This window comes from Chrysoperla carnea, chromosome X (assembly GCF_905475395.1).
Source record: "Chrysoperla carnea chromosome X, inChrCarn1.1, whole genome shotgun sequence".
Classification (NCBI taxonomy): domain Eukaryota; kingdom Metazoa; phylum Arthropoda; class Insecta; order Neuroptera; family Chrysopidae; genus Chrysoperla; species Chrysoperla carnea.
Window position 1 is genome coordinate 11,485,017 of NC_058342.1, and position 26,765 is coordinate 11,511,781.

A 26,765-nucleotide genomic window follows, 5' to 3' on the forward strand; every position below is an offset into this window, starting at 1 on the left:
TTTTAGTAGTTTTTTTTTAAACAAACCTATTAGCGAAATAAAACTTCTATTTCTTTAAACCTGCTCGTGTAGTTGTGACAATCACAAAACTATTTTCTTATAATATTTATAAGTGGTGAACCAATCAAAAAAATATGGTTTAAAACTACGATGCATTTCAAAAAAACAATATTTGAAATTTTTTAGACAATTAATTATTTTCGTACAAACAACTAATGCGATTGTGTCAACTTCACAACTCAACTCCGTACGATAGTTATATCACATTCGTAGCAACATATTGATCATTTTTATAACATTTACCATATTTTTTGGTATAAATGTAACAAGCGTCGATAGCGCAGTTGGTTTAGCTGCAGACTTAGGGCACTAAAATCAATAATAATCCATATGTTGCTGGTTCAAATCCGACTTGAGTAATTTATTTATTTTAAATAAACCTATCAGCTCAGGCATAGGCAAATGGGACTCACAGTCCCTCGGACTTCTCACCTAAAATACTAGAAAGACAGACAGTAAGACAACCTTACCAGTGACAACATAAAATACGAGTAAGGCAGAGAGATAACATTGTTTTTTCTACTTATCTCATTACTATTAGAGAAACTAAGAAAGATAGAAGAGTCGTAAACTCGTGTCGCTTCCTCCTCTATGAGCAATGCGTACTTGGATAAAGAGACACACAATCAAGTTAAAACAATGGCGAACTCGGCTCAAAATAACTCGCTCATGCCTATATTAGCGGGTATAAACCATTTGTTTTTTTACCTGTTCAGTAGTTGTGACAATCACATCAGTATTTTGTTATAATATTTATAAGTGGTAGAGCCAATAAAAAAAAATTCGTTTAAAACTATGTTGCATTTCAAAACAACAAAATTTTTAATTTCATGCGAACAACTCATGTGTCTGTGTACACTGGTGAAGTTGGGACAACCTCATATCGATTGGGATTAAATTTTTTTTCAGTGCAACGACATACAACGACACTTGAATTAATTATTTAGCGGAGCCAAAGGCCAAAAATGCAGTGAAAATTCGAAAAAATAAATTTCTAGATAGGTGTTTTTCATCATTAAATTTGGTACAATGATTCTCTAAGAAATAAAAACCGTTCAAGTAACGTTATGTACCCTAATTCTTCACTTTACTTTCAGTCAACATGTGGCATTCGCAAAAGCACAACATTATTTTATACTCAAAATGAAAGGTCATGAACGTGTGAAAGTGCTTCGGCTAAACGAAATCCGACAAAACCAAATAGAATCTACGCCTGGCGGTTAGTAAAATCAATATTGTTTAAATCTTCCGGATTTTGATAATCAATTTTCTTTAAAGGTGGTTTCTTGCGTTGTTCCGCACGCGATTTTGGGACAAATTATCTCCACATTATTTTCCTATATGCCGTTTTCTTGATTTTCTCGGCTGCTATTGTTCGGATTGTGGCGAATAAAAAAAGGAATTGTTCTTATAAATTTCTGCATCGATCTTGCTTTCTATCGAACCCTGAACATGGCAAAATAACCTCAAATTCTCAAGAAAATCGCAGTTACCTTATATTATCAACTTTCTCTGATAATTTTTCGAAACAATGAAGAGATTGGGCTGAAATTCGAGAAAAAGAAATATTTTATGGTAATAAAAAAATTTGGTAAATTTCAGCCCAAAAATTTCAACAATTCGTACAGTTCAGGCAAATCAGTGGATTTTAACTTCTTCATCATTAGTGGATTTTAAGATTGTGTGGGACGTTCTTGAACCAGAAAACTTGTTTTTTCTGCTTTTACAGCAAAATTTTACAAAAACTAGCTTTTTCTCAAAATTTTCCAAATCTTAATCAGGGAGATTTACCCCATTATAATGAAACTTCTTTACTTTCAATTATTTTTGGAAACTCTAACGTGTTAACTCTCCATAAGATTAGAGAACGATATAACAACTTATTTTGAAGAATATATAGGACCAACTTTTTCCAAAATTATATATATATATATCAATAATATAAATATATATCATATAAAAGCTATTTCCCAATTTTCCAAAATATACAATCTCAAATAAAATGAGATTCGTGTCATTAAAAAAAAAATCAAAATATATTTATTGGATCCACCGAAAATAGTCGTAGCCATTAAAATAATCCACTTATATTAATAGATTACACGTTTATAAATGATCCAATCCAATTTCGTCTAAGAAAAACCATTTAAAATAAACAATACTTTTAAAAAAAATTTGAGAGCCATCGTTATTATTGTATTATTATTATTAGAGTCCCTATATATTCGTTCGCACACGCTGAAAGGGGAAGTATATTATAGGTTGGGGACGTGCGTATACATGAACATACGTGCTAGAACTCCACATCAACATGGCGTCTGTTATACACCGAATACATAAATCCCTTCTTCGAAACTATACAACACTACACAAGCACAAAAGAATTAAATAAAGATAGATGCATAAATATATAAAATACAAAAACAGTACGATGACACTAAAACCGTGTGTAGATTGTAAACAAAGAAATGAGAATAAATGATTAAAAAAATATATTATTTAATATTTATTTCAATAATTTATTTTCAAAATTACACTCACCAACTTAAAAATTGAACACATTATTTTTTAATATAGACGTTCAATCAACTTGAACACACACAATATTACGAAAAACGTGAAATAAATCATCCCCCTTATTTTCAAAAAAATATTATATATAAATAAATATCACATTTCGATTCAAATAATGTCACTCCGAAATACACATCACTTTTAAATGTAAAAATCCACAATTACACAGGCAACACACAATATAAACAGAGAAAACTAGACCAAAAAAATATATAAATAAATTTTAGTCCTATTCCACAAAAAGAATTTTACTTAAAAATATTTAGAAATAAAAAAACTAAACTAAAAAATATGAATTTGAACCTTCCAATACTCTGTGTACAACTGCACTATGCACATGGATGCAATGGTCAAATACCTACGAAATCTAACAGCGAACGCACAAACCAACACACATGTTGCGCATGTGCAAACAAAACTATCCAAATACACCCCTCAAGTATATAAAAAAAAGAATAATAATACCAAGGCAGGCACAGGCACACCAGTAAACACAATACACACACACATTCAAAGATACACAACATAGTTTCATCATGTATAATGTTGAGAGCAATCATTGAATTCGGTCGTTGTTTGAAATATTTACCCATACAAAGAATAATGCCTAGTCAACAAGTTCAAAGTGGTGATAAATAGAAATACTATCGTAAAAATACGTGTGATACCTCGTTCGATTCGGAATGAAGAAAAATGTGCTTGAAGCGTTTGCCAGCATATTAAAAATGGCAAATTTAGTTATAAACACTTAAAAATGAAAAAAACCTTTTTTCGTTTTTCGTCAATATTTCAAAAAATACTAATATTACAAAAATTTAAGAAAAGAATATTAAAGCCGAGGAAATTTCCTAAATAAAAACTCCTACTTCCGGAAGCCTATTTTTCATATATAACTCACAAATGAAAAGAGAAATGAAGGTGAAATTTGTATAGCGTAAAAAATGAGTTTGAGTTCGTAAATGAGCAACATTGCTCAATTGGGTCTTGGGTCCGTATTACCCATCTTGTCAACCGTTAGAGATAAAACAAAAGTTTAAAACATGGCCCTTATAAAAAAATTAACAACTTTTGTTTGAAACATTTTTTCGTAAACATCATGTGAGGAGGCAATTTAGGAAAAAATTTTGGTGCGCATTTTCTACTATAAAAGATAAAGAGTTGAAAATCTTCAGATAATTTCAGCAAGTGATCTTATGAAACAGTCTCGAAAAACGAAAAATATATTTTCTAGAACTTTTTTTCGTTCTTCTCAAATGTTTCACAAGACCATTAGCTGAAGTTATCTGCAAGTTTTAAAAACTCTATCTTTTATAGTTTTGAAGAAAATAAACTTTTATAGTTTTGAACTAATTTGCTCCCTTATGGGTACGCAACGATGTTTAAGAAAAAAATGTTTTAAACAAAAGTTTATTTATTATTAGGAATAACTTTTACATTTAAACTTTTTTTCTATCTATAACGGTTTACAAGATGGATTTTTGTTGTTTGGTTGAATTTGCAAAAAGAAAGAAAACCGAAAAAAAACACAGAAGTGAGCAGAATTAAATCAGCTAGAACTTTAAGGAGAATTTTTTTTTATTTGATGCATAGTTTTTTTGTAATTTGTGAAAAACTAATTAAACCCACCAACTACCGTCAAAAAAGAGGGCTAGAGCCACCCCTGAGGGGTCGATTCTTTGGTACGAAGTTTTTACAACCTAATAAACAACAGTGAAAAATTTCAAAGATGCATCACTTTTTCTTTATTACCACGATATTTTATTTCATTTTGTTGTGTGAATATGTCAACGTGTTTTGAGAAAAAATTCATCAAATGATTCGATTCAGTAATTGCGATTAACTCAAGCCAATATTATTATAATATTTTTCTATTTATCTCTTTGTCTGGTTATCTATCCAATACACTTTGGTTAATGTTCATATGTATTCGATGTACTCTCTTGTACAACAACTAAAAACTGTACGAAACTGTTACATCATAATTTGACGTCATTAATTACCTCATTATTACAACTGTCTTCATGTAAAATAATTATTAATTACAATAAATGAAATGATGAGTATTATTGTAAATTTGTTTACATTATTTTTATTTTTTTAGTTTTTATCGCTGCACTGTGTTCATCAATTTAATTATGTTATCGTTGAATTCGGGAGCTAAGTCTCCAAAAAACTATACAAATGCAATTACTAATCCCTATCTCTTCCCTATATATCATAAATGTGAAAGTAAGGATGCTGTTTGTTTGTTTGTTTCTTGTTACACTTTCACGCAAAAATTAATGAATGGATTTCAAAATAATTATTCAAAAAAAAAATAAAAAAAAAAATATATATATATATATATATATAATAGGTTGGCTGATAAGTCCCCGGTCTGACACATAAATGGCGTCGCTAGTATTAAATGCATATTATTTTTATATAGTACCAACCTTCAAATGATTCGTGTCAAAATTTGACGTCTGTAAGTCAATTAGTTTGTGAGATAGAGCGTCTTTTGTGAAGCAACTTTTGTTATTGTGAAAAAAATGGAAAAAAAGGAATTTCGTGTTTTGATAAAATACTGTTTTCTGAAGGGAAAAAATACAGTGGAAGCAAAAACTTGGCGTGATAATGAGTTTCCGGACTCTGTATTTTTTCCCTTCAGAAAACAGTATTTTATCAAAACACGAAATTCCATTTTTTCCATTTTTTTCACAATAACAAAAGTTGCTTCACAAAAGACGCTCTATCTCACAAACTAATTGACTTACAGACGTCAAATTTTGACACGAATCATTTGAAGGTTGGTACTATATAAAAATAATATGCATTTAATACTAGCGACGCCATTTATGTGTCAGACCGGGGACTTATCAGCCAACCTGTTATATATATATATATATATATATATATATATATATATATATATATATATATATATATATATATATATATATATATATACATATATTTAAAAAAAAAGTAAATAAAAAATTTAATTTTTTCTGACATTTTACTGCTCCATCTATGAACATCAATTTGAACCATAAATTACAGATTTCTATAAAAGTTTAAAATAGTAAACGTAAAACAATTCATAGCCATCTTTTCTGGTATACTATTTTGCACTTTAAAATATTGAAAACTGTGTATATATTTTAGCTGTGTTTATGGAAGAGGGATAAGTGATGTAAAAAGAGGTGGAGGCTATAAAGCGGGGGTTTTTATTTTTAATCCCAGTGAATCGGGCGGGTTCAAGCTAGTTTTATAATAAATGTGATAATAAGGATGTTTGTGTGTTTGTTTGTTACACTTTTGCGCGAAAACTACCGCATAGATTTGAATGAAACTGTACAATAATATAGCTCATTCATCAGAATAACACATGAACTACATTATTTCTTCTTGTTTTCGTGTACTTTTAATCATGCATACCATATTTATTTACATCATGGTCTCTTCGATTATAATTGATGTTTTTAATATGATATATACACGTAAACTAAATATTGATAAATATCTTTTCTAGTAATCTTAATTAAAGAGAACCAGGACCTAGTTCGAATGTATTTTTTTCAATTCTCTTTAATTAAACATGAACTATAATTTATAAAAATATATATTTTTTTTTAATTTAAAAAATTAAATTTAATCTGACATTTTACTGCTCCATCTATAATAATCATTTTGAACCATAAATTAAAGATTTCTATAAAAATTTAAATAGTAAATGTTAAACAATTCATGGACATTTTTTTCTGAAATTTAGGTGGAAGCCATAAGGCGGTGGTTTTTACTTTTAAGCGCAGTGAAGGAGACGGGTATCAAGCTAGTAATTGTATAAAAACAATTTACTTACGAAACATTTTATTAAGTTAGTACAATGAAACCAAATATCTAAAAGGAAAAAAGTGATGCATCTTTGAAATTTTTTACAGAGGCCAGTCACCTGGCAGGTTTTGTTGATTTTTTTGCAAATGGCTGAAAAAAACATAGAAATTTCGGTTTTCTAGAGTCTAGCTTTAAACAGAGGGGTCAAATCAAAAAAGTTTTCAGACAAAAGTCGTACTTACAGTACATACGCACAATTTTCTGCTCATTAAAGAATTTTTTAAGGTCATGGGCCCCTGATATGGCCCCTTATGCCCATTTTTATCATTTTTTTTCGAGTTGGAGGTAGATTCTTATATTAAAATATATCACGGGAAGATGTATGCTGTTTCCCCTCGCTTTTCATTTTTTTGAATTTCACGTAAAATTGAATTTTTAGACACAAAAATGCAGTTATTAAAAAGTCAAATTAGGTCTTGTAGATTAAGGTCAGTATAAAAATATCATGCATTGTAAATTTGGTCAATACCCAAACTTCTGAGATAACTTAGGAAAATACGGACCTCAAAAAAGCGGTAAGTTTTCGAGGTAAGAATTATTTTATATTGTTATTATTGTTGCCAAACCCGTTGTTAAAATAGCCTACGATCCAACTTTTGCCGTCAGCCGATTTATTTTATCTCATCTAGAATCGGAGATTTTGATTAAGATGGGGCTACCTTGGGTCCAAATTTAGTCAAGGAAAAAAGTTCAAAATATGGGCGGTAGATTAGGGCATCCTTAGTTTAAATTCAAATTTGCGACCTCCTAACTATCAATAAAAAAATTCTAAAGCATTTTGAAAATCAAAAAAAGTGCGCGAGTTGTTTGTTCACTAAGTTGCTATCTTGGGAAAATTGTGTGTATGTACTCAAGGTACAACTTTTGTCTGAAAACATTTTTGATTTGACCCCTCTGTTCAAAGCTACACTCAAGCAAATCGAAATTTCCATGTTCAATTAAAATTTCGCGCTTAAAAATGACCATAATTTATTTCCTCACCTCGGAAAGCAAAATGGACAAAAAATTCGTGGTCAGTGCACAAATTTATCCCTTACAAAAGTACTTTCAGCCATTCGCATTTTTTTTAACGGGATCGATTCTGACTACTAGTAGACTGACTTAACAGTTGTTGATTTAACAACCTCTCGACCTGTCAGGGCGCGCCTAATTTTTAAATGTATAAAATGCGCCTTATAAAAAAATAAACAAGTTTGTTTGAAATTTGTTTCATAAACATCACTGTTTACCCGTGCAGACGCAATTTAAGACCAAACTTTGGTGTCCATATTCTCCAAAACTATAAAAGGTAGGGAGTTGAAAATTTGCAGGTAGCTTCAACTAGTGGTCTTGTGAAACATTTTCGAAAAACGGAAAAAAAAATATAGAAAAGACTTGAATGTTCTGAAATTTTTGAATATAATTTTTAGACCCCTCACGGGTAAACTGTGATGTTCACGAATAAATCTTTCGAAAGTTTTTTTTTAATAAAGAATATGTTTTACATTTAAAATTTTATTCTATCTCTAATGGTTAACAAACAAGATGGGTTCTTTTTCATTTGATTGAATGAGCAAAAAATTCTAGAAAATACTTCAAGAATGCTTCACAAGACCACTAGTTGAAGCCAACTGCACCTGTTTTGTCCTGATTTGCGTAAACAGTGATGTTTATAAAAAAATATTTCAAATAAAAGTTTTTATTTTTTTATAAGGGATACCTTTTAAAGGACCCTGCTCACAATACATTGATTTTTTATTTTGGCAAAAATTTTTTGAAAACTACGGATTAAGGTAGTTTTGATCAGGATGATCAAAAGTTCTTATAAACTCAACCCTCAAAAACTCTTCCCTTCCGAGCTACAGCCCTTGAAAAGTTATTCCTACATGATACCGGCAGCGGAATGTTTGGGTATGTATAAAGAACAACTTTCTAATTTAAAGTGTTCGTCTAATGTATGTCAGTTATGAATCAGAATGAGGTTTTAATTGAGCCTGAAAACTTAGATCGAATTCGATGCCTGTATAAGCTATGTTCTCTTGAAACTAATATTTACCGTTTGAAGCATTTTCCTCGACTAAATTTATATGCCGAGTTTCAAGCATATGTCAATTTAAAAAAGACACCCTGTTTATTGTATGAGTGTAAAGGGCGACAAATATTATATTTGCCCGGAGCGGCTAAATAGCTAGATCGGGCTCTGATATGTTTTCATAAATTTCTCCAAAACTAATCGGTGGAAATAAATCCTTAATAAATTATTGAAAACAATAAAAAAAAAACCCGTTGTGCCCGACTAATTAAGGATGTATGCTATAAGACGAATAGCAAGAATAATATTTTTCGATATCTGGAGTTATTTTCAAAATATCGAAAACCAAGGCAGATATCAAAAAATTGTATTCTTATTTTGGTCTAGATTCATGAAGTTTTAACCATATTTATCCAGTTGAAAATAAGGTTAAAATAATTTCAACTCTAGGTCTAAAATTGCCTTGGCGCTCGTACTACCTTAAGTCTACTTTGTTCATAAAAAACGTCGGCTAATCGTATTAACTGAGTAATTGCAAGCCTGTTACTTCAATTTTGAAACCGTATTTTTCAAAAAATTCAAAATCATGCTAAAAAAATTTGCCAGGTATTGTTTAGGAACAGAAGACAGAAGACGTACGAACTCGCCCGAAATTACATTGTGTAAATAAAATCAGTATTAAATTCATGTTTATATATGGAAGCAGTTGTGAGCTCATATCAGATTTTTATTTGTAATATAAAAGTCCTTTATGATGAATAGGACGGAAACTATTAACGTTATTACAATGAAATAAAAACTATTACTAGGGTTGGATTACTATCTGTATAACCCCTACATTTTCAAGTCTACAGCATCCACGCAAACCTAGACAGTCAAACATTTGATGATACGATAACTAAACTGAGAAATCTAATTTAGTGCCATCTACATACACTCATACAATATCATAAATATACCTTTAAAAAAATAAAATAACTAGTCTAGTTAAAAAATTCAAATTGTTGAAATATAGAGAACTAGCTCGTTGAATTCTAAATGATGTCTAGAAAAATGTACCAAAAGCGTTTTTCAGCGCCTAAAAAATTACAAAAGATACAAACAATTAGAGATTTTAAAAAATTTTTCGTTTTTCGCCAATAACATTAGCATTATATATATATATATCATATACAACGTGTTCTGTTATTAACTGCAGAAACCTAACTTCTCAAAATAAGCTCATCCAGAGCAACAAAAAAACTCTTTTCCAAATTTCGATCTGAGCCTTAGTTTGGGAGCTACAGGTATGACAAAAATTGATAAATTTGATTATTCATTGGCTGTCATTCGATAACCAGTAGCCAATGATAATCAGAAGATATTAGTAAATTTTTTTAAAATAATATTCAACTAAGGTAGGGATTTTTAGAAATTATAACATGATTTGATTCGATTATATTATTTTGCAAAAACATTAAATTATTGTACTTAAACAAACAAACTATGTGTCAATGGGTGTGGTTTGCTTGCTTAGGTCCAATGATAAGTTGTTTACTAATAATTATTATTATTTTCTCAGAATAATAAAAAACAAAAAATGTATAATATTATTAAATTGTCCCACTTTTTATAATTTAAATATTTTTATTCTATTATTCTGAGAAAATAATAATAATTATTAGTAAACAACTTATCATTGGACCTAAGCAAGCAAACCACACCCATTGACACATAGTTTGTTTGTTTAAGTACAATAATTTAATGTTTTTGCAAAATAATATAATCGAATCAAATCATGTTATAATTTCTAAAAATCCCTACCTCAGTTGAATATTATTTAAAAAAAATTTACTAATATCTTCTGATTATCATTGGCTACTGGTTATCGAATGACAGCCAATGAATAATCAAATTTATCAATTTTTGTCATACCTGTAGCTCCCAAACTAAGGCTCAGATCGAAATTTGGAAAAGAGTTTTTTTGTTGCTCTTGATGAGCTTATTTTGAGAAGTTAGGTTTCTGCAGTTAATAACAGAACACGTTGTATATATATATATACAGTGCAACCTCGATATAACAAACCTGAAGGGAATCAGTAAATATTCGTTATATCAAGTAATTCATTAAACTGAGGTTCGTAATATTGAGGTTAAGTTGGTCTAAAATTCGTTTTAAAGCGGAAAAAAGTGTCGGAACCTCTCGCGACGTGAATTACATACTATGGAGCATACTAACTGTCATATATTGGTGGGACTTTATACGTTATATAAAGGTTTTGAATTGACGAATTTCGTTATTTAGAGGTATTTAAATTTTTTATTATAGTTGAAAATTCGTTATAAAGAGACTGTTCGCAAAAAATATTCGAAATGTAGAGGTATATTTTATATTGACTCTTATGGGCAATTCAAGGGGATTGCGAAAAATTTGTTAAATCGAGGAATTCGTTATATTGAGGTTCGTTATATTAAGGTTGCACTGTATATATATATATATATATATATATATATATATATATATATATATATATATATATATATATATATATATAAGCGCTCCACGAAGCCCAAAAACTTATTACACCAATTATTTAAACATTTTTTGATTTACAATGAAGACGAAAAAGCCAGAAAATTTTCGGTAAACAACTGTCTAACTGGTTGAAAAATTAACTTCCAATGATAATTAATTCTTTGGAGTGTTTAGAATACACCATAATTTTTTCAAATCTTCAAATTTATATTTAACACCTTAAAAAAATTATTTAGTGTGAGATACTTTTACAACATCAAAATATATAACGTCAAACGTTCATCCAAACTAAAATATTATAAAAAAGGAACACAATATTTTCTATTGAAAGAGAAATTTTTAAGTTTATATAACAATTTTTTAATATTTTGTTTCTTAAAAATACAGCGCGTCCTTGAAAGTTACAATAAGTACCTGAACTTTCATAATTGACAAACTAAATTCTATGAAACAATTTCACAAAATTTTTTTACAATTGGGGGTATAAATATAAAATATATATTATAAGAATATTATAAGTAAGATTTTAAATGGTTTGAGGGTTGGATTAACTCTATTTTCTATTAATTAGTGTTGTTAAACCCCCAATTAACAGTAAAAAAAAAACATGTGCTCAACATGGGGGTAAATTTGGCATATTTTTACCTTTTTTTATCTTATTTATTTTTTCTAGGAATTTTATTCCCTTCTTATATTTAAATTATCTTTCTTGTATACAGGATGACCTGTTATTGATGGCAGAAAATTAAACCAGTAAATTAAGCTTATCAAGACAAATGGAAAAGCTCTTTACACCAAATTTCGATCTGAGATCTGATTCGAAAGATGTAGCTATGGGAAAATAGAAAGATTTATGAATTCACAGACCTATCAAATTCATTAAATTAGTAGGTGTCACTTTAGAATATAAACACCCTGTATAATGTATGATATCAAATCATAGAAGTAATAACATAGAACCGTAATGTGGCCATCCAAACGGTTGATCATTATAGAGAGAGTCCTAAAAAAAATACGCGTATAGCTGTCTTCGTCTGTCTCATACTACCTCTTTGAAATACAAACTCATGCACGTGTTTATGCAATAATTCAAAATATGAATATGGATACTTTGTCACCTGCGAGACAAAGAGGGGAGACGCTCCCTTTTTTCAGCAGTCAATAATTCACTTATTGCGTTTCTTATGCCTATGCTTTTAAGCCTCTATGTTATAGTATAACCTCTTTGTATCAAATACTAAATCAAAATCCCCTTGAAAGTTTTTTGTACCATGAACGATATAAAGTGTCTTCCTTAACTATAATGTTTAATTTTGAAAACTTATTTTAATTGAAAAAGTAAGTTATTTTTCAAAGTTAAGGTATTTTTAGCATGATATTTGCAGTTCCTATGCTAAAGCTATATTAAAATTTTTTCGATTGAATTTAACGAGAAATTAAAGTTAAGAACATAATACATCTGACTATTAAATCCCAACAAACAATTTTTGTTCAAAACAAGTTTAGTACATAAATATAAATATTTATAAATTAAAAGGGTACTGCCATTGTGGAGGAAAGAGCAGATGTATAACTTAACTTTTTAGTCATATTTCCTCAACAAAAAAAATAGACCTATGCATCACTATGTTGAAGAACAACGGAAAGGGGTGGGGATATGTTATACAAACGTTTCATGATCCTTCAAGCACGATTCCTATTTGGTGGAGTTTTGGATATCTTATACATTATTTCTCAAGCCTGTTTTTTTCCTGCCCACGCGATATCTTCCTTATTCCTTTATCAAACTACATGATTTATTTTCCGCCTCCTTTTTAAAACTTTTCATGCTGGATAATAACAAAAAATAGACTCCCAGTCTAAAAATAGACAGCTTAGGAAAAAACAGACTATAGAAATGATATTAAGACTAAGTTTTGTTCATTTTGTAATTTGTACATCATATCTGTACTAAAGTTGTCTATAAATAAAAAGACAGTTAATTACTATTGATATTTTTTACTAGGCTGTGTTAAGCCACGGATGCCGCACAGGTCGAACAAAAAAAAAAAAATAAATAAATATATATATATATAAAATCTGATGTCAGAACATAATGACCCCCATCAAACTCTGCAATTCTTGTTATGATCATTTTTTAATAGGTGGCACCTCTGGCAAGATATATATCTGGCATAAAATTAAACATTGCTCCTTGTATCCAATAAGATACTTTGGTATTTTTGATATGTTGTTTGCAATGTAAGGGCAATGTTAAATCCAAGTTTTAGACTTCGGCAAACGACCAGATCATGCCGAAAAATAATAAAAACCCCCGAAAATTTAGACCTTATTTCAGTTTTTTCCGATTTTGAACCAGAAGGACTGGTTTTTCCTCAAGAATTGTAGTAATTATTTTCAAAGAAGGTTCTATTTTCAACAATTTGAGATAAAACCAGTTTTTATTGGCCCAACAGTTTCTGAGATACAGTTTGTCTATTTTCTCAAGTTTCACGATTTTACGCAAAATTCCATCTTGTGAACCTTTAGAGATAGAACAAAAGTTTAAATGTAAAAAATGTTCCTTATTTTATAGTATGTATTAATATAGGATTATCAGTTATGTATGTGTGACATGTATATGCATATGTGTAATGTGATTGAGTAATCAACACTGTCAATCCATGGTATTTCAAAAATTTAACTCAGTCAATTGATCGTTTTCACTTCTTTATATATAGTTTTTGTTCTATCTCTAACGGTTTAGAAGATGAAACTTTACGAAAAATCGTATAACTTGAAAAAATAGACGAAACTTTGGAAAGCTGTATCTCCGAAATTATTGGTTCTACAAAAACCGACGGAATAAAATTGTTGCAAATTTAACTTTCTTTAAGAATAAAGACTACTGTTTTTTTATGAAAAAGCAGTCCTACCAGGTCCAAATCGGGAAGAATTGAAATAAAGTCAAAATTTTCTATGTTTTTTTTATTTTTTAGCATGATTTGGTCGTTTGCCGCGGTCGAAAAGTTTGATTTAACACTGCCTACAACATATCAAAGAAAAAAACATACCTGCTTTCGAAATATCATGTATAGACAGTGTAGATTACTCTGTCACATTATACATATATACATGTCACACATATATAACTGATATTCCCATATAAAATATACTATATAATTTGCGCTATCACGGATAAACAGTCTATGTTTACGAAAAAATGTTTCAAACAAAAGTTGTTTATTTTTAAGGAACATTTTCTACATTTAAATTTTTGTTCTATCTCTTACGGTTTACAACATGGGTCCTACGGATCGAAGACCAATTGACCTATGTTACTCATTTACGAACTCCATCACACTTTTTACGTCCTTAACACGCTAATTTCAGCTTGATATCTCCTTTCGTTTTTAAGTTATCGTGATGACAGACGGACAGACGACAGACAGACAGACAACCGAAAATGGATTAATTAGATTATTTAATGAACACCTATATCAAAATTTTGTTCATAGTATCAATATTTCTAGGCGTTACAAACTTGGGACTCAACTTAGTCTACCTTGGTATATATCATACACATGGTATAATAAGAATCATCTATTCAAGGGGAAATTTCATTTTATAATTATATCTTTGGTAGATTTTATGGCTTAAAAAGGTGCAAAGTTTACTTACAAGCGTATTAACAAAGTATATACAAGTTGTAGGTAATTACACTTAAAAAAAATTTTTAAGGTATTTCCAGCATGGTATTTGCAGTTTCTATGTTAAAGCAATGGTACAATTTTTTTTTCGACAGAATTTAACGAAAAATTAAATTTAAGAATTTAATAATGCTTACTATTAAGTAGTTTCAGAAATTTTGACCGTTTAAAATGGGAAATAATTATGCCAACGTCCCAATTTCGATCAATTTACGTCAAAATTAATATCTCGAAAGTGAAAATTAATTTCTAAATTTTTTTTTTAGAATTGTATTGTATAAACATTTTTTTCTACTTTTTCTTCAATATATAATAATATCATAAAAAATAGTTGGAGAGACCGGACATTTTACATGCTTTAAATGGGACATGACCCTCAAAATCGCGAACTTTGTCTTTAAATATCTCGCGATCTAAACGGTCAAAAATTATGAAATTTTAGGAATTCATAAATAAAGCTATTATAAACCCGAGAAAAAAAATTCGGCCAAATCTGTCGAAAAGTGATTTCATGCTGGTACTACCTTAAGTTTATAAATCAAATTACTATTAAATGTTTTTACCTAAACTATGTTCAGAAATCTATACCTCTACATCTACAATCTAACCGGAAGATTGTCATATTATAGAGGTAAGATTTAAAAAACAAAACTTGTGAGTAGCAGAACTCTATCAATAGAATTATATTTTTCCATCTTTTAATGTTTCTGAATATTAAATGCATTTAAGGTAGTATGGGTAAAATATAAAAATAAAGTTAGAACAGTTAGGCTTTTATTATATTAAAGATAAGCATCTAAATAATGGGTTTATTCAAGTTTGAGGATGCCTTATTGACTTTTTTAATGAAATATTGAAAATTAAAAATCTTAGTTTTTACATTGACTCAATGGGATCCCGTGCATTATTCTTTATACAAAATTCTCATATTTCCAAAAAACTGTGTTCACATAATAATGCACCAACAAAAAAATAATAAATAATAATATATATCTATATATACAGTAGAACCTCGATAACTTAAACCTCGATAACATAAAAACCTCTGTTACTTCAAAAAATACTATGTTCCCTTCCCATCAGAGCCCAAAACCTCTATAACTTAAAATACGCAACCTCTATAACTTAAATAAATAATCTCTGTATAGGCCCTCAGTAACTACATAGAAACATGTACATACCTCTATATTAACCTTTACCTAACATAGACCCTTGATAACTTAAAACCTCTATAACTTAAAATATTTTGTGTTTCCCCTGGACTTTAACTTATCGAGGTTCTACTGTATATATATATATATATATATATATATATATATATATATATATATATATATATATATTGCAATTTCCTCATCGGTTGAGAAGTTTAATTAATATGTCAAAAAAATTGTTTTTATAAAATAGACAATCGACTCTAAAAATTTTAAATAACCAAAACTCGGCGCTTTAAACCGTTGTAACGTTGCCAAATTTATTATTTTCATTATGATACACTAGATTTCTAGATTATAATATGTCCATAATATAAAAATAATGGGGGTTTAACCTCCGTATTTATGACACCCGCCTTATCACAGAGGCCACCCACATCATTATTTGTTAATCTTTATTTATTCAATTACAAACATATTTAAAATTACATTTTTGATGTGGTTGGAGTCGGTTACTTCGTTCTTATCCAAGCGACGGCAATAAATTTTATGTATTATTAATTGTTATAAAATCAGTTTAATTATTAGGGTATATTATGGTTAATGTGTGTATTAAATTTTGTATGCTATTCAAAATTTTGAACAAAAAAATCTGTTGACGACCCATACTACCTTAATTGAAATGACTATTTAGTCCCGGCATAATCTGTCATTGAGCATGATTAATTTTTCTCTAAACCTTCCAGTTTTCAAGGTAGAAATTTGTAAAATTTGAAAACACGGGATTTTTACGATTTTCATCCCTTAAAAACTCTATGAATAATCAGATTTTGATTATGTGTAAAATTTTTATTTGTTGTGTAAAGCTTAGTCAACAACATCCATCAAAAATTTTTAGTCTTATTCCATTTTAAGAGCTTAATTCTTAATTGATAAGAGAGCACGTGAAAAACCACCCAAAAATCAAGATTTGCTGTTCAATACATGCTAGAAAAATGAGATTTTCACCAATCGATTCGAAATTAAGTCAAATATTAACAGAAAAGTTCGAAAAATTTCATTTTCCACAATGCAACTCTCCAGAAAATCGGAAAAACTGGTTTTCTAATTTTCTGGGGGGTTGCGTAGTAGAAAAAACAATTTTTCGAACTTTTCTGTTAATTTGATTTTATTTAGAAAATCGTTATTGCCCGGTGGTTTTTCACGCGCTTTCTTAACAATTAACAATCAAGCACTTAAATGCAATTAGGTCTAACATTTTTTGCGAAAGTTGTTGAGTAAGCTTTACACAATATATAAAAATTTTATAGATATTAAAAATCTGATTTTTACAAAGAGTTCTTGAGGGATGCCGTTTACGGGAAATCGTAAAAATTCCGTTTTTTCAAATTTTACCAATTTTAAATTTTACTCGAAGACTGGAGGGATTAGAGGAAAATGTCTATGAACATTTTTTATTAATTTTGACTCCAACTATATGATAAATTTTTTTTCTGAAATGATTCGGATAACATTACTTATTTAATTTAAAAAAATTTGTTTAACCTAAATTTTTACATTCAGGAGTATGTCTTAAACAGGATCCTGCGAAAATTAAGCATGCTCAATGACGGATTTTGTCGGGAATAATTTGGGAATTTGAATTCTGGGCATTAGTTCACCTTTCAAAACAGTTATAAACTCTCTACTAAATTTGGAGGAGCAGCGGAGATACAAATCCTTTAAAACCATAAAAAACAGGCTTTTGTGAAGCGTGAAGCTGATGGAAAGTCTCTATGCATTTTTATGAAAAACTTGACAGTAATGAAAATCGTCAGATGGCGGCAAAGTAACCAAAATAAATACTGGCGGTAAAACTGTTAAAATTTTTGCAAACACTTACTCGAAATTTAATCGAATATCATATATCAATTGTGTTCAACTGCAATTTTTGAATTCAACGCGGGAACCAAGGGCATTGATCACGCAAAAACATGACACATTTTTCAAGGTCGCTTTCTTACTCGATGTGCTTGGAGTGTAAAAAAGTGGTGGAGATTACATAACAAAGACCGTTACAAAGTAAGGTTGTTTGTTTGTGACGTTTTTTTTTTTTTTTTTTTTTATATGGAGTGCTTGAGGAATAGCCACATTTAGGCGTATCCTTGAAATTTCAATCTCGAGCCTTACACTGAATGCCAAAGTCTTACTAAAGTAAGGCATGCCCAATTCGGCTGCTAATTGGAGTGCTAGAGGACAATTGGGCATGGCCTTAAAATATATAAATTTGCGCCCCTTGAATTTTCTAGGATCATAAACTAACTGTTTACAATATATAAATATCTTAATTAAATATTATCTATCATTACGATGAACTTAGGGCGCAATGGTTAACGTCTTAGGTATCTATTCCGACGGTCACCAGTTTAAATCCCATCATGACCATTTTCGAGACACTAAATTTAATAATAAATGGAAGATCCAAAAGACCACCTCCCTGCCGAAATAGGAGCGCCTAATGTGGCATGCATTCGGAAGCTACAAAGCAAGTAATGAAGGGATAGTTGGGAAGGCCTAATATGAATACAATTAGGAATTGCTAATGAGGGATACGTCAGGATGGGCTAATGTGGATACGTTCAGGAAAAAAGTGTGGCTTCCGAATGCACATTTAGGCATTTCTATTTAGTATCTACAAACGTTTTGTAATTTATAATAAAACACGATGTTATTTTCAATATTTGGTTTTTTACAAATTAGACTGATAGATGCGCTCAATTAAATCAAATGGTAAATTTTTTGTTTCCATTTATTTCTTTTATCAATTAACAAACCAGCAATAAACAATAAATTAAACAAACTTGACTCGGCTCACGGCTGGTCTATATAAAAAGTAAAGAGTAGGGTAGTGCTTAACTATTTAATTTTGGAGGATATCTCCGATTTTCAGGGGGGTTTCTATGTTGGAAATGAAATTTTTCCAAGTATTCAGCTGACTTAAGTTTATTTTAGGTAGATTGCTGAAAATCAAAATTTTTGACCGTCTAGTTTTCCATAATTTTAATGTCGTACTTAGTGTCGGTTGTTATTTAAGGTAGTGCGAGCGTTAAGGAAAATTTAAACTTATGGTTGAAATTCTTTGTACCTTATTTTCAACTTTGAATTTTGTTATAACTTTATGAATGAAGACGAAAAATAAGAATAAAGTTTTTCGATATCTGCTTTGGTTTTCAAAATACCAGAAGCTAAATAATAAAAAAAAAAAAATTATTTAACTATTGGCGAACGAAATTACCTAGAGATGGCTCTGGTGTGAATGCAATATGGTCGATATAGAGGATTTTCGTTCAAGTTGTCAAAATAAATTTTTGCATTTTTTTTTGTTTATTTGTTTTTTTAACATGGAGAAAGCCCTGGATATTAATATTGGTGATATATTTTATCTACTTGGTGGATCAGTAAGGCCGTTGATGGAAGGAGAGGCGCTTTCTCGTTCCAAAAACTTGTTTTTCTGTGGTATCCAATCGAAGCAAAATAATTGTTTATTAATCAAATCTTTATGTTTGCAAACGTCGAACATCACCGAGAAACCTCATGAGATCTAAATCAAAGTGTTTGTAGCCAATGACAACAAAAAAATCGAATGCTATTGTTCTTGCAAAGCGGGCGCTGGAAGCAAGTGCAAGCATGTTTTTGCGACATTGTGCGACAAGTGAGCCTGTAGATCTTGTTTTCCCACACTGGGGAACACCACAACGTTTTTCATTTTTGATAATTTCCATCTCAACAAAAAAAAACATTCAGCACTTGTATAGCTGTCAAAACTCAAAATCCTCTATAATAGTTTCACTAATACTCCCTGCGCGGCGCCACCGTATCTTGCGATCGCGAATAACAAATATATTTTTTTAATTTGTGTCTCCACTATCGTGCTCATACATCCTTAATTATTTGGGAGCAACCGGGTTTTTTTTTTCAATATTTTTTTTTATCGAGTATTTTTGGAGAAATCTATGAAAACATATCATCCATCTATCGTTTTTCCATAAGACAAATATTAAATAGCCTACTTTTGAAGTCATTTGTTTATTTAAATAATCGGGCAGCCCCCCCTAAAATTTTCAGAATTGCTTTACTTACAAAAAAAAAAAATCAAGCCTGTTATCCAAAATTGCCCTGGTGCTCGTACATCCTTAACATAAGCAATAAATAATTGTTATATAATGAATATGCAGACAATTAAAAAAATGTAGGTCAGATGAAGACAGATGAACAAAGCGGCCTCTTTAAAACTACATAAGAACAAAGCTAATTTACAAATGATTGCCATATGGTGGATACGAATATACGTGCACGACTGTACGTATGCACATATACTGGAGTAAATCTAAGCAAAAAAAGGCTGTTATATGGATTAAAAGTTCGAGCAATGAAACTTTGGGGTTTTTCTTTTCACATCAAAATAAGTATTTTTTGAAATTTTTTACTTTCCCGGAGTGGTGCAACATGTTTAAAAAACAAAATGGCGTCAAAAATGAAATTTTTTTCAGAAATTTTATCATTTTTATTTTATATTCGCAAAAGGAGACATCGGTGCATATCCAAATTTGGTAGGTTTGTAGTCAATGTTAAGAACTACTCCTCATATTTTTTTGGTGGGGTTTCGTCCCTTCCCCTCCCAGTTATATATATATGTATACATACATATGGTAAAACAGTTCATTTGACTGTAACTTGAAAAATATTCGATTGATTTTAATGAAACTAATATCAATAGTAGGTTTGATTACTTACAACTTTCGGTTAAAATTTTAGCGAAATCCGTTAAATAGTTCGGCCAAAATTTCCAATTTAGGGAATTGTTTAAAATGGCTGCCATTTTGTCCTACGAGGTTAAATTTTTTTTTAAATTGTAGCATTTTTTATTATCTTTCGATTTTATAATAAGTGACTTACCCGTAAAATGACTCCTTGATCCATATTTTTGCGAAAAACGGAAAATTTAACACTTTCTGGAAATAATTGTTTGGGGGGTGTATGGACTGGCTTTGGGGGGTGTTTTTTGCTTTGGCATGAGAAAACTATTTTTAAAAGAGGTCTATATGGTTTAAAGCAAAATTTTTAAGTTTTAACCCCCGCGCTGTAAGGGGGAAGGGGTGTATGAAATAAATGTATCTTAAAAGATTTTAAAAAGAGGTCAAAATAGTTTAAAATGCTAAAGTAACCCAAAATTTTAGCTGTTTATATTAATATAGCACTTTTTACAACATCCACCCCTTTCCCTCCCGCTTTCATATTTTTTGCAAATTCAAAATTTTTAGGACGTATAAAGGGGTTTTTGGGGTCGCTGATCTCGAATTTTGCAATAGATTATCAAAAACAATTGTAATATTTTTAGGGGGTGTACTTATTTGGGCCAAAAGTTCGAGATCAGCGACCCCCAAAGCCCCTTTATACATCTTAAAAATTTTGAATTTGCAAAAAATATGAAAGGGGGAGCGGAAGGGGTGGATGTTGTAAAAAGTGCTATATTAATATAAACAGCTAAAATTTTGGGTTACTTTAGCATTTTAAACTATTTTGACCTCTTTTTAAAATCTTTTAAGATACATTTATTTCATACACCCCTTCCCCCTTACAGCGCGGGGGTTAAAACTTAAAAATTTTGCTTTAAACCATATAGACCTCTTTTAAAAATAGTTTTCTCATGCCAAAGCAAAAAACACCCCCCAAAGCCAGTCCATACACCCCCCAAACAATTATTTCCAGAAAGTGTTAAATTTTCCGTTTTTCGCAAAAATATGGATCAAGGAGTCATTTTACGGGTAAGTCACTTATTATAAAATCGAAAGATAATAAAAAATGCTACAATTTAAAAAAAAATTTAACCTCGTAGGACAAAATGGCATAAAATGGCAGCCATTTTAAACAATTCCCTAAATTGGAAATTTTGGCCGAACTATTTAACGGATTTCGCTAAAATTTTAACCGAAAGTTGTAAGTAATCAAACCTACTATTGATATTAGTTTCATTAAAATCAATCGAATATTTTTCAAGTTACAGTCAAATGAACTGTTTTACCATATGTATGTATACATATATATATAACTGGGAGGGGAAGGGACGAAACCCCACCAAAAAAATATGAGGAGTAGTTCTTAACATTGACTACAAACCTACCAAATTTGGATATGCACCGATGTCTCCTTTTGCGAATATAAAATAAAAATGATAAAATTTCTGAAAAAAATTTCATTTTTGACGCCATTTTGTTTTTTAAACATGTTGCACCACTCCGGGAAAGTAAAAAATTTCAAAAAATACTTATTTTGATGTGAAAAGAAAAACCCCAAAGTTTCATTGCTCGAACTTTTAATCCATACACAAGGCGTAATTTCACTCTACTAATATTTACACAATTGCTTAGTGCAGTTTACATACAACAATATAGTACAGGATATGTGAGCGTAGTCGATGCGAAAGAATTTCAAACTAAATGTATTAAATTGGCCGCCACCCATTTAATGTGATTTCGGTGATGTAACCGCCGTGGGTGGCGCGTAGATAGCACAATCTGAATGTCAAGTTTTCAAGTCACTTTTCGCTGCAATTGCGGTAGTATTTCTCAAAAAACTTGCCGAAAGTTGTATTCCAAGTGTTCCATGTGAGCACAGTCGAAGCGAAAAAAATTTCATACTAAATGTATTAAATTGGCCGCCACCCATTTAATGTGATTTGGGTGATGTAACCACCACGAGTGGGCGCGTAGATGGCACAATCTGGATGTCCAATTTTCAGTCACTTTTCGTAGCAATTGCGGTAGTATTTCTCCAATAACTAGCCGAATGTTGTATTCAAAGTGTGCAACCGTCTGTGATTTATCGGTGTAGACAAGTGATTTTACATATCCCCAGAAAAATAATTTAATGGGGAACGATCTTAGAGGCCAATTATAAATAGGTTCATTATGTGAAATTAATAAAAATAATCATAAAAACAAATCAAAACAAACAATTGACTGCGTTAACTGTTGAAATACCCTGAATAGAATGTGAATATTAGTACTTGCATAATTTTGTTATAAATTAGAAGAATTAAAAAAACCATTTATTTGATTTTCGACAGAATTTTCTAGAATTTTTTTTCGTTTTAAAAAAATGCTTCAAAAGTTGTTTATTTTTTTATAAGTGTCAATTTTTCCATTTAAATTTTTGTTCTATCTCTAAAGGTTTACAAAACCCAATTGACGTATGTTGCTCATTTACGAGCTCGAAATCACTTTTTACGCCCTAACCACGCTATACAAGTTCCAGCTTGATATCTCTTTTCGTTTTTAGGATTTCGTTGCGACATACGGACAGACACGTGAAAATGAATTAATTAATTGTTTTTATGAACACCTACAGCAAAATTTTGTACCATGATATATATATTTCATATATATGGGGTACAATAAAAAATTTCAACGCCATATTACCGGTTCGCCAGTAGTTATCGGTAAAGGTCACTCATTTGCTCGCTTAAAGAAATCATTGCGATATGCGTTCTATGGAACAATTTATCTAAGAGAACCTCCGAATAGTTTAACGAGTCGTTTATTTTTAAAGGTTTTTGGGGACGTCGTCGTGTTCATAAAATTCCCCTAATCTTTTTGGTGCATTTTTTTCGTCCAGAAGAGAGAAAATGTGTTTAATTGGAAAAAACGGTTACATTTTATGTATAATTTTACGTATAGTTTTTCCTAACCTCTCAGACCCGCATCTGCGCACAACGAGTCAAACTGGAGGGAGAATTAAAAATTCAAATAAAAAATAATTATGAATGTAATCGATATAATAATTAAAAACAAATTATTGGAATTAGGATTTAATGCGATGGATGTGGCTCATGACAATTATTTGGAGATCAGAAAACATGTCAAAAGTACAGTGTATACTTCCTGAAAGAAATGCTATTGGATGTGAGGAATAAGGTTTCATTGGATTTGTATTCAAAATTGGATCACTATGAGGGTGGAGCAATGTATGTAAATTTAACAGACAGAGATGTAAGAAGAACTATTGCTATTTTCAGAATGAACAGGTTTGCTTGGGAAAATAAGAAAAACCGAAGCGGGGATAGGGTTTGTGTTCTGTGTAACGGAATTGAAACAATTGAACATATTATAGAGGAGTGATATGGGACAGTAGGGAATGAAAGAGACGATCTTTACAGTGACGGATTGAATAATACGAAATTGATTTTGGACGCTAAGAATATTGTAGATCTTAAAGCAGTGTATAAATATTTGCGTTTCATCTTGGACAAGCGCTCACAATATCTTTGAATTTCAGTTTGCCTTGTTGTACTTGTGACCATATTTTATTTTATTTTATTCATTTATTTCTGATTGGACATTTGGTTTAAAATTTCTATTATTTATATTTTTCATGATGTTTCTTTTTGTAATATGTTATCTTTCAGTTTTATTCTGATTTTTTGTGTATAAGTTATATAATGTTAACTATGTATTACTTTGATTAGCCAATTGGCATATCAATAAAGTTTATTATTATTATAATGTAATCGATTGATTACATAAAAATTTATTTTAAGAAGAGTTTTAATCCTTATTGTATTTGTATTTTTAGAGATTGTTTTTTTTGCAGATGCGATTTTAATTCAAAAAGACAAGTGAAAACAAACAATTAATTCTTGAAATACCATGCATAAACAGTGTTGATTACTCTATCACATTACACATACATACATGTCACACATACATAACTAATATAGCTGATATTCCCATATAATACATATGTAAATTATTATCACTTCCATAGTGATATAATTGTTTACTTTTGTTTCAATTGACATACCTGAACTAAAGATTTTTATAATTTATATTGTGTTAGAATCATAAACGTTTATTAGTGGACATTCTATTAAATAACGTTGTAATTTAATTTATTCCTTTCAGGTATGTTTTTGTTTGTAAATTTAGTGTAATTCCTTTATATAATTTTGTCAATATATTCCTTTCAGGATTAAATACAATCTCGTTATTTATTCAATAAATTAATAACTTACAAATTAAATTACAATCATTTAAGATGGAAAAATTGTTTGTCCACTTAATAAGAAGAAGCGATGAATATTTTGAATTAGCTGGACTATCCGAAGATAAGCGGTTATGGTTTAGCTTACCAGATGAACATAAAAATTTATATGAACATAAGGTATTATCATCAAAAACCACCATTAAAAGTGCAATTGCTGCTATTAAACCGATTAATGGTTTCCGAAAAATTGGCATTAAATTAGATGAGGATTTGAAAAAAGAATATTTTGATGAAGATGGAAACCTTAGCTACAAAAACTATCCGTTACAGGAATCTGTAGTTTTTTTTGATGTGAGTGAAAAACTCCAAGAAGAAAATTTTTTAATTAAAAGAATCAAGGAATTAGAATTAAAATTAAATGACAAAGATGAGATAAAATTGCAAAATATAGAAAAGAAGTTTGTTCTTGATAAATATGACAAAACACAAAACCCTTCTGAGTGGTTTTCTAAATTTGAAAGTGAATGTGACCGAAATAAAATAAAAAGTGGTACCCAGATGATTGAAGCTTTACGATTTTTTGTCGCTGGATCGGCCAAACACTGGTATGAAGGAAATTTGAAAAAATTTGGTCTAACTAATTGGTCTGAATGGCGAAATTCATTTTTTTCCATTTTTATTGACAAAGGTTGGACAGCTGTCAGAAAAGCATATACCTATAAATACTTAGGCGGCTCATTGATCGATTACGCTTTAACAAAAGAAAATTTATGTTTAGAAGTAGAAAGTGATAGTACTATGAGTTCCAGAATAAACTTGATTGTAATGGGTTTACCATCTCAAGTTCAAGATGAGCTAGATCGCGAAGACATTAACACTATAAAAAAATTATACAATGAACTCCGAAAGCTAGATGGTCAATATAATAAACGTTCGAAAGAAAATAAACCATATGATAATCGGCATGAAAAAACAAAATTAGGAGAATCGACTAAAAAGAAACAAATTGATATACCCTTGAAAAAACCATGCTACATGTGTGAAGCTCTTGGTTGGAAAAATCGATTTCATCCCTCTAACGAATGCCGAAATAAAATACTGTACGCTCAGAAAAAAGAATCTAATTTAATTGAAACGAAATCTGATTCAGAAAATGAGGCTGAAATGATGAAAATGGAAATTGACCGAAATTCTTTAAACTAGAGAGCCCGGATAATTTGATTCCATTAATTCATGTAAACGTAATTATTGATGATAAAATGAAAATAAAAGCAGTGTATGACTCAGGATCTAACGTGAGTCTAATTAATCAAAGAGTTGTAGATGTATTAAAAACAAGTTTGTTAAAGCATAACACTGCATTCAAGACAATTAATGGTTTCAATTTTAGTTCGGCCCGGGCAAACATAAAGCTTAAAATTGGAAATATTACAAACAATTTGAATACTTTTGTAGTTAAAAATTCAGAATTTTCTTATGACCTGTTACTAGGTTTAGATGCTATTAAAAAATTTAAACTAATTCAAGACGAGAATTTAAACATATACCAAAAACCTAAAAATGATGAGATGCTCCAAATAAGAAGTAATCAAAATCAGAAGAAATCTTGTGAAATTTCTAACAAAATAATTACAAATGAAAATAAAGAAGATAAAGAAAATGTAAAGAAAGAAGATAATATAGATGTAAAGAAAGAAGATAATAAAGATGTCAATAAAGAAGATAATAGAGATGTAAAGAGAGAAGATAATAGAGATGTAAAGAAAGAAGATAATAAAGATGTTAAAAATTTTAATAAAGAAGGTAAAATCAATGAAAATGAAAAAGAAGAGAAAAACACTGAAAATATTAGAATTTACCATCAA

At 29.9% G+C, this 26,765-nt stretch overlaps 2 protein-coding genes across 3 annotated transcripts in view; one reads left to right on the forward strand and one right to left on the reverse strand.

Moving 5' to 3' along the window:
- LOC123302323 (lysine-specific demethylase 6A) overlaps window positions 1-26,765 on the reverse strand; it is a 113,450-nt gene that overhangs the window by 67,689 nt on the left and 18,996 nt on the right. Inside the window, exon 1 of one of the 2 annotated variants that reach the window (XM_044885203.1) lies at window positions 2,602-2,689. The exons of the other annotated variant lie outside the window; for it this stretch is intronic. The gene's annotated coding sequence lies outside the window, so the exon portion shown is untranslated. Of the gene's footprint in view, window positions 1-2,601; window positions 2,690-26,765 lie in introns of those variants that run through there. 2 annotated transcript variants of the gene reach the window in all.
- Window positions 24,850-26,441, forward strand: LOC123302366. The gene has a single exon (XM_044885275.1). It carries the CDS (start codon window positions 24,952-24,954, stop codon window positions 26,101-26,103), a length of 1,152 nt encoding a protein of 383 aa, XP_044741210.1. The 5' UTR covers window positions 24,850-24,951; the 3' UTR covers window positions 26,104-26,441.

What these genes read in the sequence shown, in the direction of transcription:
- LOC123302366 (XM_044885275.1), top strand. Translation starts at nt 24,952, where the DNA reads ATGGAAAAATTGTTTGTCCACTTAATAAGAAGAAGCGATGAATATTTT.